General features: G+C 37.0%; 1 protein-coding gene across 5 annotated transcripts; it reads right to left on the reverse strand.

The window, feature by feature from the left end:
* Positions 1-407: 407 nt before the first annotated feature.
* On the reverse strand, positions 408-9,586 carry GPR85 (G protein-coupled receptor 85). 5 transcript variants are annotated; one of them, XM_058426103.1, is made up of 3 exons: positions 9,291-9,586; positions 7,832-7,949; positions 408-6,729 (listed from the first exon to the last, which is right to left on the reverse strand). In XM_058426103.1, the coding sequence occupies exon 3, from the start codon at positions 6,557-6,559 to the stop codon at positions 5,447-5,449; it is 1,113 nt and encodes a 370-aa protein (XP_058282086.1). In that variant the 5' UTR covers positions 6,560-6,729; positions 7,832-7,949; positions 9,291-9,586; the 3' UTR covers positions 408-5,446. The 5 variants fall into 5 exon arrangements, with proteins under 5 accessions (XP_058282086.1, XP_032617387.1, XP_032617388.1 ...); XM_032761496.2 differs by lacking the exon at positions 9,291-9,586 and adding an exon at positions 8,165-8,673; XM_032761497.2 differs by lacking the exon at positions 9,291-9,586 and adding an exon at positions 8,165-8,644 and having other exon boundaries at positions 7,832-7,946.
* Positions 9,587-20,763: the final 11,177 nt, after the last annotated feature.

The following is a 20,763-nucleotide window of genomic DNA, read 5'->3' on the forward strand; positions in this document are numbered from 1 at the left end:
TAGTTCAAGCTCAAGTGTCAATTCAGCTTTAAAAATTATAATCACTTTTCGTATATTGTAGGATTATAGTCATCTTCCTTATATTGTGGGATAATGAATGACTTGCTTCCCTATCCCATAATCTTGAATACCCTTATAAGTTAAATGTTACTTTATTGTCTGTCAAAACCACACAAACCAGGAAATGCATTACAGTATCAGTTTTAATATTTGTGTCAATAATCTATTATTTTCCAAACACAGAAGAAAAAGGAATTACTTTCTGCCTCCAAGCTGAACTTGGACCCTAGGTCTTTCTGACCACGATGTTGTCCTATGTCCCCAGAAGGAGCCAAGGAGGCAGCTGTGAATGTCAGGTGTGAATAATTCCAAACCCCAAACCACCTGTGGCTTTGAGGCCTTTTTTTTTTTTTTTTTTTTTTTCAGTTACTCAGAGGGAAACAATCTCCTTGCTTTCCTCTGGGGACCTTTCAGGGAGCCAGCCCTCGTAATAACTGCCTGTTATGGTGAGAGGAAAACTGGCTTTAAAAGCCTTTTAACCCAAAGGGATTGAGCAGCTAATGGACATCATCCCTTTGGCAAAAAGGGATGATGTAAAACTCCTGCCCCATTTTAAAAACCAGGACTTGTTTATATAATCTTTTCATACAGTTAAAGCCTTTTGGCTTTAATATATTATTTAGAGCCTGTTACATTGCAGCATAAGGCAAAAACAGTTATAAAAAAAAAACAAACAACAACAAAAACTTCTCTCTACATTGCTCCAATTCAAATATGCCTTTAACTTATTTGACTGTTTTGACTGATGGCCAAAAAAGAAATTCCAGTCATTTGCAAATGTTATTTTCATTTTAACCACTATACAGACTAATTATGAATTTTTGCCTCAAAACTGAGCAATTCTACCATTTTAAAGTGGTGTAAAAAAAGTTTCTGAGGGAATTAGAAAACTCACAGAACGCTGACATGCCCACAGTTGACAATAACAACAAAAAATTTCAGCAGAAAACAGTTCTTAGTATATCCTGCAATTTCCATTTAAAACATTTATAAGAGATTATTAACAAACATGAAAATGATATATTTTTGCATAGAAAAATAAACTCACAAGGTTTTAGAACCATAAATAACCCACAATTCTGGTTACCATCTACATTGATTAACATCTTCAGCCAGTATTTGAAACATCACCATTTATCATCTTAGCTGCTTTCTTTTCTTTTTAATACGAATTTAATGCAAACTGCTTTTGTTTTAATAATAATACAGTCTATGCTACACATGGCATGAAATAATGAAACCCAGTAAATTTATCCAATAGTGAATACACAGAAGTGAAGAGTTTTGGCTCTGTTTGCAACTGTCCTACAGTAATTCCAGGTGCAATCCAACTAATTATGACACAGTTTAGCTGACAAATGTAATCTGTATGGTTATAAATCAGTTTCATCGTACTTACAATAGAAGTAAATTTTGGAGGCCAAGCCAACTTTTCAGCTGATAGGCGATTAGGGAGTTTTATTGTGTTCCAATTAAGGAGCAATAAAAACATTGAAGGGGTGGCATGTTTTAATAATAAAAGATATGCACCCTGTTTCACAAGTTACTTGGGAGGACCCCCGCAAGTCATCGTAAGATGCACACAAATAAGTCATTCATTTGATTGCCTTTTACCCACGCATTTTCATCCTATCTTGCAGGAAGATATGAGTATGTCAGAAAAGACACCTCCATGTCTCTCAAAGCAATTGAAATATCTCTGTTTTGGAAGTGGATAGTTGGGATATGAAGGGAACTTTGGAAGGGAAAATAGATTTTGCTGCTATCATGCAGATATAATTAACTACATGGGAGCTGGTTCTAAAATACAACACGCTGATTTGTCTAAGTGTGGGTGAAAGGTTCCTGGTGCTTTGAATAGAATGAGGGGGTTCCCTCTCAGTTGAGGGAGTATGTATAATATATACGAGATCCCAAATAACACTGGGCAAAGATAGGTGATAAGGCACTGAAGTGAAAATGGAGAACAGTCCATTTATGGCCATTATGACCAAGTTCTTCTTAGGGAATTTTTACCATATTAACACTCACAACTCATTGCTACTATGTATTTATTGTTTCTTTCCCACTAGATTAAGAAATCTAAATGAGAGACTGTTCTGCTTTGTTTTCCACTATGCACTCAGCACCAAGCCCAGCACCCAGCACATATTTGTTGAATAAGTAAATAAATGAGCAAACAATTCAGGTAGCATCCATGGAAGTTGAGGCAAAGGGATAAGTGGCCATATTTATGTGTTAACAATCATAAATCAGTTAACTTCTATAGACAATCCTGGTGATGAAATCCAAACAGCTGATATCTGCAAAAGATGATTCAGTCAATAGGTTATCCTATCTACAAATAATTTTTTCATCTAAATCACTATGGTTAATTTTGTGTTATTTAAATGGGGTCTCTGTGGAGAAATGGGCAATTTACTCACCTCTTTCTGCCTTGGTTAATACCTGCATAGGATTCCATAGTCACAGACTTAATGCCTAGCTTCAGCCAGGCATCTCACAGATAAATCTATTACATGCAAAATGAACCAGATGAAATAGTACAGACGTATCCATGCAAACATATCACCACTATTATGAAAAACAATTTAAAGGCCGTTCAGCTCAGATGTGTGCTCAGTCCAAGAGGAAGACACATTATTATTGATAATCAGTCTCACAGGGAATTTGGACACCCCCTGCCCCGCTACAGTGGGAATGTATTTTTATGGATTAAAGATTAATTACTGAATTTTGGAATGAGTGCTAATATAGGTAATGTGATTTGGTCATTAAGACACTGAAGTAGGCTTTTATTTTTTATGATTACTACTGTTACCAGTTGAGTTACAAATGGCATTGATTCACTGAGGATGTGTCTTGTCAACTGCTTCCTGCTTGACCTGCAAATGCCAAGTTAGTCAGGAGTAGGCTTAAATAAAAGTCACTGCAGTTCAGCCTGACTCACTGATTACTGGGGCTGGTCGCTTACCAAAACTGTGGGAATCGGTTATTCCAAATAGCTAGGTGGAGTCAGGCAGCTTCACATGGCCCTTGCTCTTGACTCCTCAATCCCCAACTCTTAACTCATATCTGTTTTCTTGGCTATGCAGTGGTGAACCTGTTCTCTCTGGCCTTAAGATTATTGCTGAATTTTCTACTGATTGCTGGTGATATTTGAACCTCTAAGCAAAGTTAGTCATTATCATCATTGCAATTACGTTTCTACTGTAAATTTTTTTGAGTTGCAATCACAATGTTATCAGAACATCTTTTGATAACATTTCCTTTGTTTTAGATAATGATTTCAGTACCAAAGAGACTTTATTGCTAGATCCAACTCACTGTTGTGCATTAAATTTTGTCTCAGATCTAATCAACTTTGGTGTAAAGTAAAAACGAGGTCAGAATGCTCACTAATTCATGGCTTGAGCTGTCCTTATATGAGCAAAACTGAATAGTTGCATATATCATTGAAACATTTCATTGATTTATTTTCCTTATTTATATTGATATTCTCTTTACAGAAGTACTATAGCAATACGGAATTCTGTTCTATTAGATTCCTAATCTTAATGATCAAATACCAAAAAAAAAAACTTCACAAAAACAAGCCCATAAACAAAACAACAGAAAGCAAACAAAAATAATTTTTCCTAGTTTCGTCATAGTGTTAGTGTAAACCATCCTTCTTACAAGTTGTATATTTAGAACCCCAAATTTCTATGGTACTGTGCTCCAAATTAAAGTGTGATGTTTATATTAAAATTCTGAGCCAATTAACTAAGCAGGTACACATCTCTAAATACTACTGGCATTTAAGAATAATAGAGGGATGATTATAATAAACTACCAAATAATTCTTTTACAGATAATATTATATCAGTTTATCAGCATTATGTTGATTATCATTCATATATTTCCAGTCTGGAATATAGTAGCTACAAGAATCAAAAAGCAAAACCATAATAAAGCTAGTCTTCCTAGTTTGTGCTTGCCTCCCAGATCAAAAAAAAAGTTGTTGTGTGCCAAAAATGTAAAACTTATTTCAAGAAAATTAACAGGCTACACGGGTAAATTTTGGCAAATGCAACTTTATATTGAAGTTCACACATCTGTATCTTAAAGAATGAGACTCACAGACTCTAATGTATTTCTAAAATACCAGAAATCATATTATAAGAGCTTTCACAAGTTAAAACTGAAATAATTTAAACTACCAATACACTGAATGTGCAGAAAGTATAAACAAGACTGTGCCTTCAGTAGAATAAATGCTTCACAAATTGTGCAGGATGTCATACTAAGGCTGTGGTCTCCCCTTAACAGCTGACTTAAAATATAAACATACATCAACTGCCTGCTTCTTAGAACACTTTAGAAAGGGTAGCACACCTCAGAAGAAAATCTCATTATTTCAGTGATGTGCACTTTAAATTTCAAACCATGTGAGAAAAAAGGAAAACGTACTAAATGATCTTCCATGCACTTTCAGATGCATGATCATGACCGGTTACTGATTTGATTTCCCTTGGCTATTTGCTCCAATGCTAAATAAGATGAAGGATACTAGATAACCCTTTAAGGCAACATGTGTTTATTCTGCATTATTAGAACTGCTCCGTTGTGACAGGTTGCTACCATTAATGTTGCCTCCCAGACCAATATCTAGCATTTGTAAAATATAAATGAATTGGAAAAACTTTATACCAAATCAACAAAAACCACATAATACAGTTCAATGCTAGCAATCTTACTAGTAGATAAGGAAAGTGGTATTTAGAAATAGCAATGTATTAATACAAAAAAAGTAAACTCTAATTGGAACCAATATACTCCTTTGGAATGCTCCCTAGAACTTACAAGGCGGTTTTTAAAGTGTGATATTCCAATAATTCATTGGCACGTCTTTAGTGGATTACAGTACTTTATGTCCCCAAATATTTTAGTCTTTGCAAAACAATAATAGTATGAAATGTTTTAAAGTCTTCAAACTTCTAAAATTAGTTTTTATCAACACGTTTACCTCATGTCAACTTAATTTATTAAGATGTCCAATGCTAATTGTTTTTTGATGTTTTTTCATATGTAGTGACATACAGAGCATTTAGCACTGATACTTAGCACCTGCTACTTTCATTATCTAGTTTTTGACCACATAAAGAAACTTAGGGCAGTGGTTCAGTCGTTTCTTAATTACAAACCTTCGCTGGCACTCAGCAGGATCACTCTGAGATTTAAAATAGGATTATAGGTGAACTATTGCAAAGACTGCAGAATGTTGCCCAAATCCTTAAAACTGCTGATTCCATTCTTGAATTTCTTCTCAAAATATGGCTATGGGCCACAATTGCTCAGCAGAGAAGGTTAGTTTTCACAAGGCTAAAGATTTACAGATGCTCCCTCATATAACACAGTAAGGTTCCCTTGGTAACCTGGATTTTCTGCAGTAAAGAAGGGTTGTGCTGAAACAGCGCCTCAGCTCCCTGTTGGAGAAAATGCAGACAAAAGGATTGATTCCTGCTTGGGCAAAACTCATCCAGACAGCAGCTGTTAGAAATCCCCCTGGTACTACAGGCCCTCTTGCAAAAACTCTCCAATAACAGGCCACCAGGTAGGGGCCCCACAAGGTTAGAAACAGAAAAGTCATTATATAGAACATTCTGCTGATTCTTTTCTCCATTTTGAACTCGTCTAAGACCAATAGCCTTCTTCTGCCTGTGGTATTTGCATTTTGCCTGATGCCCAGCAAGGTGGGTGGTGTGGGACCCCTTCCAAATCCTGCTAGCCAATTGGCAGCTGCCTGGCCACTGGCTCCAGGACCATGAAAAGTCCAGTTCTGGCTGACTGCTGCTACAAACTGGACTGGCTTCATTTTCCTTCGATCGTGGACGAAAAATATCAGCTTGAGGTAGACAAGCTGTGTGGCTAGGAGGATGAGAGCAAGAAGCAGCATAAATCCTAAGGAATCATTAGCCCTGAAGGAGCGGTGTTGGAAGGTGCATTGATCTTCCTCCCTAATGAATGCGTAAGTGCCCACGTCTAAAACCGGGGGAAATGCCATGGCTACAGACAGAGTCCACACCATACAGATCACAGCCAGACACGTCCAAAAGGTCAGCCTCTTTGTATAGAAGCGGTGATGGGCGATAGCTAAGTATCTGGTGACACTGATGCAGAAGAGCATGAAAGCAGTGTGGAAACAGGACAAAACCCCCAGAAAGGCAATCACTTTGCAAGTCAGAGTCCCATAAGTCCAGGTAGAGCCATTTTTGACAGAGTTGAATACAAATGGGAAACAAATTGCAGATCTGAGGATATCTGAACAGCAAAGATCCAACAGGAAGTAGTAAGGTGCTCTATGCAAGGTCTTATCTTTCACTAGCAAAATGGAGATCAGGAGGTTGCCCACCACGCTGACTCCTATTATGAAACCCAAGGAAGTCAGTTTCAGAAAGGCTGTTAGCGGCGAGAGATTTTGCAAAATGTTGTCAGCTGCATGGCTATAGTTCGCCATAGATGGATGGAGGATAAGGATACAGCCTCAGTCAAGTCTCATGATCTAGATATAAGAACAAGGAAAAGATAGATCCATACATTTTACTGAAAATATAATCCACAAACAGAACTGATCTGATCTGCAGTCATGCTTCCTCTTTTCTTCCACTTGTTTTGCCATCAGAATATCTGAAAAAAAAAAAAAAAAAAAAGAGCTATCAGTTCTTAAGTTAACAAGCAATGATGTCAGACAGTGCTAACAAAGCTGTTCACTTATGGGGAAGCAAATAAAGTTTTAATTTTGAATACTAATATTTGCTTTACTAAATATTTTTGCTCGAGATTTCAGAGAATTGGCTTGTTTAGTATTCCAAGCTAAGTGAATTTTAAAATGTCCCTATTTTGGACAATATACATTTGATAGGGTACCTTTAGGAGAGAAGGAATAAAATGTCCCATTCTTGTAAAATATGCCAGCCCAGGAATTAACCACTAGAATTGCAATGGAATCTACAAGATTGCTATTAGGAGGCAGAGACACTACCTACATTTATTTGAGATCTGTTAGTATCTGTCAGTGTTTCACAGGCAGCTTCTCTGTTTGATGTGGGTCCAAAGAACCCGTGCAAAATATATCTTAAGTGCCACTATTCATGCTGCATAAGAGTATTTGTTGATTCATCTTAAAGCAAAATTTCAAAATTAGACTTCAAAATTAATAGGAACTTACTTGTCCCAAGATTTGATGTGATTTAATCATTTGTCTTTCCCTCTCCACCCTACCCCCCATTTCTGGCAAATCTTTTAAGCCCACATGATTATTAAAATGGTTAATGTAAATATTGGACAGGGAAACACACCCAGAGGAATAATGCACTTCCATTTGTAAACCTTGGCTGCCTGGATTCAAATGAATATAACATGAACCTGTATTTCTTGGGCAATTAAGCCTTTCCCATTTACACTGATAACCTTTGTTGCAAATCACAAGTGGCTTCTTTTTAAAACAAAATGCACATTGTCTCGTAGGTGCCTGGACCACACCAGGGAAATCGGCTTCCTCTGTTATTCCCACCAAGCGTGTTTCCTCTGCCACTTCTCACTGGCCCGGAATATGCTGATGGAAGCCCAGGCAAAACTGCGTTCGATGATTTTAATTTCCCCACCGGTACATCCTCGGGTAAATACCGATCGCATCATGCAACATTACGAAACCTGAAATCCGCCACCCCTGGATTTATAATGGGGGGAGGGTGGAGGAGGGGGAGAGAGAGAGACATGCATTACATACGCGAAGATGGGGAGAGAGATTGCTTCTGTGCTGCAAAGGAACCGTTCCCGGTGATTCGCAGTCTGATAGTCCTCAGTCTTGAAAGGCTTTCCAGAAATGGAGCTCTCAGTAAGCCCTACTGAAGATGCATTGTCTGAATGTACTTCCATTATGCAGTTTATTGTCACAAAACACACACACACACGCACGCACACAACACACACACACACACACACACACACACACACACACACACAACCTGAGGGAGGGCTCTTTCTCGGTGAACCTGCAGTTTCATCAACACTGTGCATTCCCCCACATCCCCCAAACTTAACCAAGAGTATATCCTCCTACCTGTTGGTGTTGGATATCCCGACAGACTATAGCTTCTTCTTTCTATAAATTGCTGATTTTTTTTTCTTTTTTTCTTTTTCTTTTTTTTTCTTTTTTCTTTTTTTTTTTTTTTTTTTTTTTTTTGCCTTAGTGCCTTGACTGAGCATCCAGGCAGGGCTCGGCGGCGCCTGCGCGCTGGAGCCTCCTTGAGCTCCAGCCGCGTCCTCCCCTGTCGCAGCGGCACCGTCTCCCCCGGTAACGCAGGGGCCGCGGCGGCGGCGGCGGCTGCGGTGGCGAGGGCGGCGGCGGGGCTGCTTCAGCCTCTGTGGAACCAACAGGAGCCCCTACCTGTCCCCAGAGCTGGCTGGGTTTATTGACTGCCCTGTCCAGTTCAACTGGCAGCATTAAGCTTTTGTCCCTTCGCGGCTGCTTCTGAACTTTTCCCTCCCCGCATTTGTAGTGGGGGACTGGAAAGGCCCTTTCAGGACCTCAGGCCCATCCTCTTCCCAAAGGCAGCGCAAGAGGAAGTCACAGTGCCTGGGACGCCCGCCCCCTCCCTCAGCTTCCCGGAACCCTAACCTTCCCCAAACACTTTCTTCCTTTTTCTTTTAGGATGGTCCAAACCACCGGAGGCTTGTTTTAGATTTTTTTTTTTTTTTAATGATGTCTCCAGCTAACCTTTAAATTTGCAGGTTAGCTGGAAAAAGACAAGAAAAGAATGGGAAAAAAGAAAAAAAGTTATTTATTGATTGATTGATTTGTTTATTTTTTCCCACAGTTAAAAATCTTGTCAATGGGGAAGAAGGGAGGCACGTTAGGGCAGCTCTTTGTTATTCATCTTCTATTCTCCAATGCACGCAAATATGTGTAAAAGTAGGGAGAAAGCTAAGTTCAGAGGACAACTACAATATGATTTACCTTCAGTCTACCTTAAAGGAGGTCACTAAAGAATCAGGCTTATAAAATGTTTAAATGGCTATTCCTGGCATTCCATCCCACCAAGCAACAGTATTCCTTTTCCCCTCTTGCAAGTTCGGCTGACCATTGATGGGTGATGTCAAAGCAGTTATGTGTACGAGTTTCCTTTTTTCCCCTTTGTTATTACAGATGAAAAATACTAGAAATATAGCAAATACATAAAACTTACACCAGTCCAAAACGTCGGATGACACCACAGACACCACAAAGCCTGACACGTGGGTGCTTAGGAATGCCTCAGAATCATGAATTTTCTTATTTTACCATTTCGGAAGAGTTTTGTTTGTGGAGGTGATATAAAATTTTAAGCAACAACTTCCCAGTTCTCCTACCCAAAACTAGCAGACACGCTTTCATTAATTCCCAATGTAAAACGTCTGCTTCTTTTTCTGTATGCTTTTTGCTTTATTATAATCTGTTAATGAAACAAAAAATAAAAATCTTCTCTACAGTAATAATCTGATCTCGAGACAGCAGTAAAATACCTCATTGCTGGGTGGTGAGATTGTGACATTCAGGGGAACTCAGGCCAATCAGCATACAGATAATATGGGTTAATTTACATACTGTATTTCTATTGGACGAGCCGAGGTAAAGCCTTATCTGTTTAAAGCTTGATGTCACAGTCGTTACACAAAGCCCTATGTTGGTAATACTGAAATGATGTTAAATTTCCCTGATTTGTTCTTGAATTTCCTACATCCATTTAAATACATGGATGATAGTTTGTTTCTTTAGAAAATAATACACACAAGGCACTAAACTTTGGCATTCCCTTAACCTAGAAAAATCAATCCTATAGCCATGCTAGCAGTAACTTGAGGGCATTTCCATTCAAGTAAAACATTCCACTTTTTGCAAAGCAAATGAATTCAAAACTCAAAACCGTGTGGTGGTTTGCAACTTCTAAGTAAAATGTCAAATTCATTTTTATGAAACTACAAATCACTTCAACTTGTGCTTTTTTGCTTCCCAATAAGTGCTTCAATGTACTTTGCAAACAGTTATTTCCTGAATTTTACAGTTTTAAAAAAAATGTATAGAATAAGAGACTTAAGTTTGCTGAAAATTCATAATTGGTCAGATGTTAGGTTGTACAGATTAGGGAAAAGCTATTTAAAAGTAAATGAAAAGAGTCACTGCACTGCCAGGCCATGAAGCAATAATATACTCTGCCAAAAGTTATAGGGCCAAGATCCAAGGGTTTTAACTAGTCTTCTTATTCTTTAAGCAGATATTGATTCCTTAAAAATAAGGGAGAGGGTATGTGTGTATGCAATATTCTTTCATATCCACATCTCATCGTATAGAAAAGCTATTTTTTTCCTTTGCAGTTGAGCACAGTTACATCCACTAATTCTTCAGCTTTTCCAGCTGTTAGATAAGAATGTCATTTTCTTGCCTCACAAGGGGACTCAAGAAATTAATGAGATATTTTCCATCTAGCTCATTAACTCTACTGGAGAAAACATTGGAAGCTACATCTTTCATCAGCAGGGCTTTAAAAAATATGTTTAATAGCTGACAAAAGTTTCATATCATCTACAAGTTCTCAAATGTAAACTTATTGCTTCAAATTGTTTAGATCATAGGCTTAATTGGTCTTAACTAATTTCTTTTTTTTATTGCCTACATCACCAAACCCAGAAAATTTGATTTTCAGGTTAAGAGTAAAAGAACAAAGCAAATACAACAAAACTACATGCCCTAATCCTTGGGTTCGAAGGATTCTGAAGATTTACAAACTGTTGGAATATTGCATGTACTATATTGATCAGTGTATTAGGAAAATGGATATAATTTGCTTAATTTGGTTCTTTATTTTAAAAACCAATGACCTTGCTTTCAAAATTAATCTATTTCAGATTTTTGCCAACTGATGCATAGTATCATGATCAGCAAAAACAGCGTTTTTTCCTGTGCATTGTTTACATGAAAGTGTGTGTCAGGAAATAACACTTGGTAATTACAGAGAATAATAGACTAGAATAAACATTCTAAATAAAAGATTTTTAGTAATTCATTTCAAATGACATGTCTTCTGCTTAAAGCATAAAACACGTGTCTTTGGTGCTCTCAACTGTTACCAAAATTTAAAGTTGTATATGAAAAAGAGCCTTTTTAAAGTTTTCTTTAAAACTTTAGCTATCTTGGTAAGAAAGGCTCTCATTGGGGGTTTTTGCACAGAAACACTTTCTGATTGATTATTTAAAAAAAAATCACTAACCTGGAATAAGTGACTGATAGAAAGGGAGATTATACATCTCCCTTTTTTGATAATGGTTTTCATGTCTTAGTTGATAATGGTTTTCACATCTTAGTTGCTGCAAAAGGTGACCTTTTTCACAGTGACATCTAAGTAACTGAAAGTTTTTAGGGCATTATATTCATCTATTTGAGGAGCAGAATGGTGAAATAATATGCTAGACAAATCATGACTTGGGAGTTGGGAATAACCATAATTGTGAACATCCCGAACAGTGAAATTTTTTCAGAATGTTAATGAGTTTTTAAAAGATTAAAAATCTGGCATTCTTCTTTCCAAAATGCTAAAAGCTTCATTTGTTAGACTTTTCTCTTTGCTCTGCCCCATAACAGGTTCCAAAGTGTTAATATAATTCATTTTTAATTTTAAAGTTAACTGCCAGGCTTTTGAAAACTCAGCGGTTTACCTTTTCTTCTTCCCTTTATGTTGACAATTTCCTCCTCTCAGAAAACTTTAAAACTTGTTCCTTTATTCAATTTTTTTAACAAACATTTCTTGAGCTCCTCCAACTCTATATAAGGCACTGTGCTAGATCTTGCAAGAAATAAGAAATCGGGAGGTAGGACCAGTTTACAGGTGGACACATCACAGTAGGGAAAGCCTGAACTGATGGAAGTGGAGCAGGAAAAATGAAAAGAAGCAAAGTAAGAGGAGCCATATTTCTTGTGGAGTAATTGGCTCAGGGAAGCAAAGGAGATCAAAGGGTAAGAACAGACTCTCAGGTTTGGAACTTGGAGAAGAACTGGGAGGCAGAAGACACCGTTAACTAGAGGAAACAAAAGTTAAAAAGGAAGGAGCTGGTTTGGTAGGGAAAAGAGTGAGTTAATTTTAGACATGCTGAATGTGAAATGCTGGTGGAATATTCAAATGTTGATGTGTTATACTCAGTTGGAAGTGAAGAGCCCAAATTCGGAAAGTACTTATAGAGAAACTATTGGGCGGCATTGCCAAGGGAGAGATTGTTGAGAGAGAAGAAGGTTGAGGTTAAACAAATAAACAAGTATGCCCATTCCCCTCCATCTGAACAAACCGAAAAACAAAGAGAATGCCTACATATAAGAAACAGGAAGATTACGAAGAACCAGACATAAAACAAACCAAAAGAGGAGGATCATCTATGTTATAGACCCTGAGGGAGGAGAGAATTTCAAAGAAGGAGTGGTCATCAGTGTCAGTTGTGACTCGGAGATTTAGAAGAACAACACATAAGAAGATATCCTTGGATCTGGGGATGAGGAAAATCATTAGCAATCTTTGAGAAAGCAGTTTCAGAAGAGAAAGTCGGACCGTAAGGGATTAACAAGTGAGGGACACAGGCTTAAAGGCTTATGAGGTCAGGCTAAGAAACTATTTTGTCGTTAATGACAGCACTGTCTCAGTGATAAAGGTTTGAGTGAATTCTCTTGATGTTTTATGAACAAAGTGATGGTTATTTGAATAAATACAGCATGGTTTCTTCTTCTGGAAGTCTTTAAGCTCTTTTTAAACTACACATTACTGAAATGTGACCTTGTGAATGAGAAGAGCAAATGCAAGTTTTCCTACTAGTGCCTGGTAAAACTTTAGAGCTTAGAGGAAAAGCCCTTTGTCTGTTAAAATTTTCTAAGTTGTCTCATTCACCTTTGCCTTTTTTTTTTTTTAAGATGCAGTTAGCCTCAACCATGTAAAACAAAAATGTGAGCCCCACATGGATATGTCATGGGTGTGAATGTGTGTGCATGTGAATGTATTGGATGGGTAGGTGGGAAGAAGAAGCAAGTGTTGGTAAAATAATTAAGAAATAGGAAGTTAATTTAATATTCAGGTTAATGGAGAGTCACACATATCTTACATGCATTGTAAATTTTCATGAAATAAAAATGCAATATAATTTTTAAAACTCTAGAAGTATGAGGTATTTTTTCTTTGACTATTCAGAGGTTATCTCAGTCATGCAGTGCATTAGGACCATTATGAGCAGATTATGGTTATTTAAGCTTTTGTGGTGTTCAGCTTTTTGACAAATGAACGTAATTAAAACACGGCTGAAAGTAAAGACTCTAAGATAAGTAAAGTTACCTTAGACTATAATTAAAGAGCTTCTCATATTGACTAACCAAACTTGCATTCTGTTTAGTCCTTCCACTTTCATTTCTCTTATTTTTTTAAACTTCACAACTTAACCCTATAAAATAAAAACAAAGACAAAACTAAAATTCCCACCCCTCATAAATATGGTTACTACTTTAATTTGGTTAACATTTGGTTAAAACAGAAGAGTGCTATCATCTGTCTAATTTCACATTAAAAAGGACTATATTAAGAATAAGTCCTGGGGTAGCATTATTTCATTCATTTAATGAATGTTCTAGACTCCATGAGAATATGAGCTCTATTATTTTGTCACTATTCATCCCTGGCATATCAAAGATACTGGATACATTTTTGTTCAATGGGAATTTATGACCCTACTACATAAAAAATGCTGTACTAGGCACTGTTGGGGAGGATATAAAAGAAGAAGAAAGACAATGGCACAGGCTCCAACTGGACTCCGTGTTTTTAATTTCATAAGGTTGGGATAATTATTTGTATGATGGGCAGAAAGTTTTTTTGGCCAAAGATTTACTCTGGATTTGGGGAAATTTTGTTTGCTTTTTAGCCTTATTACATTAGCATTTACATAATTCTTTATTTGCTTTACTACTCAGTAATTTTAAACCATTTTCTAGTAAGTTAATGTCTGTCATGCAGATTATGAGCCAAGAGCAGATATTTTATGCCTTGAGCTCATAACCTGGTGCTCAAATAGATGACAAAATATCTACAGCTTTTGTCTGGCTTTGGACTTGCAATCATTAATTTTTTAATAGCCAAAAGGGTGGTGCATCCTGAAAAAAGGAGCTTAATTTATCAGTACAGAAGTAAAAAGCTGAACAGTATAAAAATAAACTTTTATATGATGGATACTTTCTGCTCTAATTTTGCCTGTGGATTATTAATAATTACCTGTAGGACAGAAAGCAAAGGGGCTGAAACAGAAACTGGTTGTTTCTCAGAAAAAGACTGCAAGATGATATTAATCTTGGGTAAAAATCAGGATTATAGTTTATTGCATTTTATTTGTCCTCCTTTTAAAAAATATTCCTTCCCCTTCTTTACCAGGCACAAATTAGAGCTGAATATAAGAAGTTCTCATATAAAATAGTGCTTATTCATCTTACTAATTGAATATAATTTAAAAAAAGCTACCAGCCAAATCACTCTTTAAGTCCTCTAAGCTTGAACACAGTTCAGAGCTGATAATAAGATTTTCTAATCTCTGGAACAAGGAAGCACAGAACGAAACCTCCAACAATTCAAAACAGGGCAGCAGCAGCTCACTTTCAGAAGGTAGTAATGACTAGGGCTGGGTGCATACAATTTCAGCACATAGAATTTGGTTGGGATTGCCTTTCTCCTTTATCTGATCTGGAATCACAGCATCCTGTATTGGCAGTTGGTATGTGATTTATAGCAGTTGTTTTCTGGCACGGCTATAGTTAATGGGCCGTTAATCATTTCTATGGAATATAAAGAATACTGTTGCGTGCATGTATTATGAAAAATGTGTCTTGTTTATAGAGATTTAAAATACCAAATGCCTTACATCTACAAACTCTATAATCTGTACTTCTAGCTGTTACCCATCATCTCTCTGAATGGCACTATACTGCATAGTGGTGGGCATGTGAACAAGCTTAGGAGGTGGAGGTAGGAATGGTCCCATGCCCAGGGTTCCAATATTTTTTGACTTGTGCATTTCATATCACTTAGTCCCAATTATGATTGTAGAATAAAGCTATGATTCTAACATTTTCAGAATTAGTTTCTAGTTGTTTTGGCAAACAGTTGTCTAGGTAAACTGAAAGGCAGTAGTCCAGGTAAAAAACTGGAAGGCATCCGGGTAAATGACCTATCCTCTTGTGAGAATTCTGAATGTGGAAATTTCTGGCAATTTTAATTAGTCTGGTGCCTCCTCTAGTTACTATGGGGGTGTGGTGTGCAGCTCCAGGACTGCTATTATTTCATTTTTACTTGTATTAAATCTTTCAACAACCACAGGTCTTTGTAAGCTCCAACTTTTTTCTAGCAGGTTTCTTCTAAGGGAGCCATGGGTCTTTTGCCTTTCTTTCATAGTAGATCCGATCAGTTAATTAAAAACAACAATTCCATCACATAAAATTTAAAATTTCAGGCATTCACCAGTTCAGGAATGTTCTGTATACAGGTACAGTTGTATATGCTGCATAGCATTATATAAAATACTTTCACATACATTGGCTCTTCTACATCTAAAACATGTATGCTTGAGTCAGGGACTAAGACCCAGTTGGTCTGCAGACTCGGGCCAGAGAGTGTTTTCCACTACACCAGGCAGCTCTTCAGCAGTCAGCCTCCAATAAGCAAAGTCAGAACATTGTGTGATCTGCTCTCCACTTACAATCTAAACAGTTCTAAAATTTGATTTTAAAAGGCCCTTAGAATGGCTATTAACAACAAGATGAATGATAACTAGTATTGGCAAGGATGTGGAGAAAAGGGAGCCCCTGTATACTGTTAGTGGGGATGTAAAGTGGTACAGCCATTTTGGAAAATAATATGGAGCTTCCTTAAAAAACTAAAAATAGAATTTCCATATCATCCAGCAATCCCACTTCTGGGTGTATATCCAAAGGAATTGAAATCATTATGTCCAAGAAATATCTGTACTCCCATGTTCATTTCAACGTTATTCACAATAGCCAACCTATCCATCATTGTGGATGAATAGACAAAGCTATTACTTGCTTTGATGGAAGCAACGTATCCATCACTGTGGATAAATATATGAAGAAAATGTGGTATATACACACCATGTAGTAATACACAATCTTAAAAAATAAAGAAATTCTGTCTTTTGTGACAACATAGATGGAATTGAAGGATATTATGCTAAGTGAAATTAACTAGGCACAGAAAAATAAATACTGTGATCTATTTGTGGAGTCTAAAAAAGTCAATCTCACAGAAACAGAGAGTAGAACAGTGGTTACCAGAGGCAATAGACGGCAGGGAGAAGGATGGAGAAAGGGAATATGTTAATCAAAGGGTACAAAGTTTCAGTTAGACTGGAGGAAAATGTTTTACTGACCTATTGCACTTCAGGTGGCCACAGTTAATAATAATGTATTGCATATTTCAAAATTGATAAAATAGATTTTTTATGTTCTTTCACAACAAAAGATAAATTAGTGAGGTGACTAATATGTTAATTAGCTTGATAGACTCTTTCTATAATGTGGACATAGATCAAAACATCCCGTTATACCCCATAAATATAGATGATTATTATTTGTCAATTAAAAAATCCTTATCAAAAACATATAAAAGGCACGCTTTTATCTTGGGGATCTTCAAGACTTCATTTTCCAGTTAAGGATTGTTTATTCCATTCATGCGCTGTTGATTTCTGTAAATTCTAATGGGAGTTAAAGCACATAAATCCTTGGCACTTAGTTGAAAGACTAGGAATCATGCAGCAGCAGTACTTTTGTGTATAGTATACTTGTTCTCCACTCTATAAATGGTTTGTTTTTTGTGCCATCTGGCATCAAATAGGTGAGATTCTTGCTGGAGTTTCATGATGAGTCTTACTACTACAGAAGAACATACATAACTTGACATTTGGTGAAGAGATGGACTGAATTTTTGATCCTACTCACAAACTATGTTCAAAATAGTGTTTTAGTAAAAAGTCAAGGAAGTTGGATTGATGCATGCCAACGTCACCCTTGAAGTTGTGTATGTATATACACATATGCTTGATATTTAACTTGCTGTCTCTGTAATTTCGATACTGCGTAGCTCCAAGAAGACAAGATCTGAGCCTGGGTTGACTGTCTTTGTGTCCCTGTTCCTATAGTAGTGCCTGTCACAAGGTAGGCATTCAGCAATTATTAGTGGAATAAATGAATGAATGTTTCCATTTAAAAAAATTATCACAAGGCCGGGGGTGGTGGCTCATTCTTGTAATCCCAGCACAAGGTAGGAGTGTAGCTTGAGGCCAGTAGTTCAAGACCAGCCTGGGAAACATAGTAAGATCTCGTTTCTACTGAATAAAAATAAAATAAATAAAATAAAAAAATTAGCTGGGCATAGTGTCACACAGCTGTAATCCTAACTTTACTCCACAGGCTGAGGTGGGAGGATCCCTTGAACCCGGGAGTTCAAGGTTGCAGTGAGCTATGATTGTGCCACTGTATTCCAGCCTAGGCTTTAGAGTGATACCCTGTATCATTAAAAAAATTATCACAATTAAAAATTAAATGACTCCTTTGAATCTGTTTCTCCTAATAAATCTTCAAGCACTTATGCATCTTTGAAAAAAAATTAAAAAATAATCTCTTCCTTCCCTTCAGGAGCTGTACCATATATGAGGATTGAAATCTTTTTTCTCACAGTATGTCCACATACTTCTAAAGGACAATATGTTATAGAAAGCCTCAAGTCAACCTAGTAACTATGCAGTATCAAAATTATTGAGAAAGCAAGTTAAATGCCTAGCATATGTGTATATACACAAGTATCGGGTGAGGTTAACATCAATCCTGAGCTTTTTTGACTTTTTACTAAAACTTCACTTTGAACACAGTCTGTAATAGAATAAAAAATTATGAATAGTAGACCAACCTACTGATACACTAGAGTGAAAAGATGTGAAAGCTGAACTTATATCTACTTTGGCAGGACTTGAACTTGGTAATGACCATCAAGCATTGCCTAGATTTGTTGACTTTTAGAGCTGAACCGTTACTCATATGCGCCTAGTTGTAATGATTTATAAATTAAATATATTATTTCATTGGATTATAACCTCATCCTTTAAAGTATCATTCTCCTTTCAATATAATGAAAACCAAGTTGAGAGATATGAATAATTAATAGTTATATGGTACTATTAATATGACAGGTTTTGTTCTTCACAGTTATTATTTCATTTTCACAAAACCTTATAAGGTAGGTTTTATGATTCCATTTTACTGAAGAGAAAATTCATTTTATGTGAGGCACACAGAGATGTAATAACTTGCTAAGGTCAATGGAAAAGTTAGCGTTTGTGCTAAGTGACCTACCTAAAGAAGTAATAAGACCAGAAACTTGATTTAGGTTTTCCTGACACTAAATATTATGTGCTTTCAGTATGCCACAGTGCCTCTAGGGTGTAGATCAGCGCTGTCCACAGATATTTAACGTGAGCCATGTATGTAATTTTAAATTTTCAAGCAGCCAAAATAAAAAAGTAAAATGAAACAGGTAAAACTAATTTTAATAATATATTTTATTTAAACCAATATATCCAAATATTATGCCAAGATATAATTAATACAAAATTATTAAACAGATATTTTATATATTCTTTTCTCAGTAAGTCTTCAAAAGTCAGTGTGTATTATACAACACTTACAGGACATCTTAATTCAGATTAGATACATTTCCAAAGCTCCAACCAGCTTTAACTCATCAGGCATAAAGTCTTTGTGTATAGATAAGGATAATAATGCCTAGATGAATTCCTATAGTCCCAGAGTTAATCAGGTGCAGAAAAGTCAGGTTGGTGACCAGAGTTGAAGAGAAAAATCACTTTCCAAGACTTGAGCCCTGGTGAAGTCTCAGCTGCCCTACTATGCGAGTGAGGTAAGGCTTTGAGGCACTCTGCCTGTAAGGTTTCTCTCAGCAACTGGTCACATAGAAACCTAACTAACCAGAACCCGTTGAACTGCATTCCATCTCCCAAACCATGAAGGCCAGAGAAGCTGTTTAGGCATGTTAAATGGTATTTATTTATTTACTTTTGCAAAGTTGCATGAAACAAAGAAAAAGCCAAAAAAAGTTCAAATGTCTATGGGACATAGGAATCTGGAAATTCCCATTCGTCATATCTTCCCTCTGTTTAAACACAGATGGACTATGGAAAACACTTTATCAGAATGTGATTCAGTTTGGCAAGAAGGTTGAGCTCTTACGGACTTCGGAAAGTGTGTTGTGTTAGAAGTGTTCGCCAACTTCATTACAAATATTCCGGGCTTTTATAGGTTTATTACACTGTACTGTTGACTGCTGGAAACCCAGAATGGTTTCTGTATTTTACCCTAAACTCATTCAGACTTTTCAAGCTGTCAGAGCCGTAACTGATCTAAAAATGCATGTAATAAGTAGAAGTCTAAACTAGACATTTCTTTTCTCTAATACTAATACTGTTATTATAATTATATTACTAGAGTCCAAAGGATTAAAAATTTAGAGCTAATGAGGACCTTAAAAAGTCACCTAACAATGGTTTTTGAACTTTCTTCTTAGGGTAGTGGTACAAATTTTCAGATGTGATCATACTTGGAACTCACATATAAAACAGATAATGAAAGAGCTGCTGTGAGTTAAGCAGGATTGGAGCTGGGGACTGGAGCCACAGCCTGAAGGTCTCTTACTGCTTGATTCTGGCAGCTATCCAGGCAGCTCTGTGGAACCTGCGTGTCTGATTAACACAGATGAAAACCACTGATTTAGATTTAGTCCACCCCGCTTCCTTCATTTTTTTTCTCCCTGCCAGGCTGATGATAGCCAGAGACTTTACAATTCTGAAGTATTTGAGCTATGAAAAATTGTCCAAGCATGAGTAGAAGAGTCAGTGGAGGAAACGCAATGAGAAAGAACCAAAGTAGGTCAGAATTATAGCTGAGGATGGGCGTAGAACAAGTTCAAGCTTGGCTGGCTAGGAGATTGATGGACACACACACACACACACATACACATGCACACACAGACACACATACAATCAGACAAGGCATTCAGTTTGACAGGAAGATGAGTTAAATTTTAGCAAATGAATATGAGGTGACAGCCATGCAATCACATGGCATCATTCATTAGCACTAGTTTGTCTTAAAACTTGAACACAGAGAGTCAGGGCCAGCCAAATGGAAATTATCTGCTCATAGGAGAAGCCCTGGGGCCATACTCTGAAAGAGGAAGCTTGGAGACAGACAAATTTTCTAAGAGAGACAGTATGGGGAGAAGAGAAGGCAAAGCTCCAAGACTCAAAAAATGAATGAATGTTAAAACATCAGAAGAGCAAGATAAACGAGTTAAGAAGATGGCACAGGAGCCGCAGAGAGTTAGGAGGAAAACAATCCTCAGCCCCTCCCTGTTGGCTCCCTTGACAAAATGACCATCTTCTTTTCCTAAAGCCATTGCAACAGCCTCCAAGTTGGTCTCTCTCTGGTACCTTTTCCAATGTGGAGTTTATTCTCCTAAGAGCAAAAGTGATTTGCTTAGAACATTAGAGTGTATTTCTTGTCTGCCAGAAACCCTCAGTCCC

This window comes from Hylobates moloch, unplaced genomic scaffold (assembly GCF_009828535.3).
Source record: "Hylobates moloch isolate HMO894 unplaced genomic scaffold, HMol_V3 SCAFFOLD_1, whole genome shotgun sequence".
Classification (NCBI taxonomy): domain Eukaryota; kingdom Metazoa; phylum Chordata; class Mammalia; order Primates; family Hylobatidae; genus Hylobates; species Hylobates moloch.

Coding starts and splice junctions, on each gene's coding strand:
- GPR85 (XM_058426103.1), bottom strand. CDS start 6,559: ATGGCGAACTATAGCCATGCAGCTGACAACATTTTGCAAAATCTCTCG.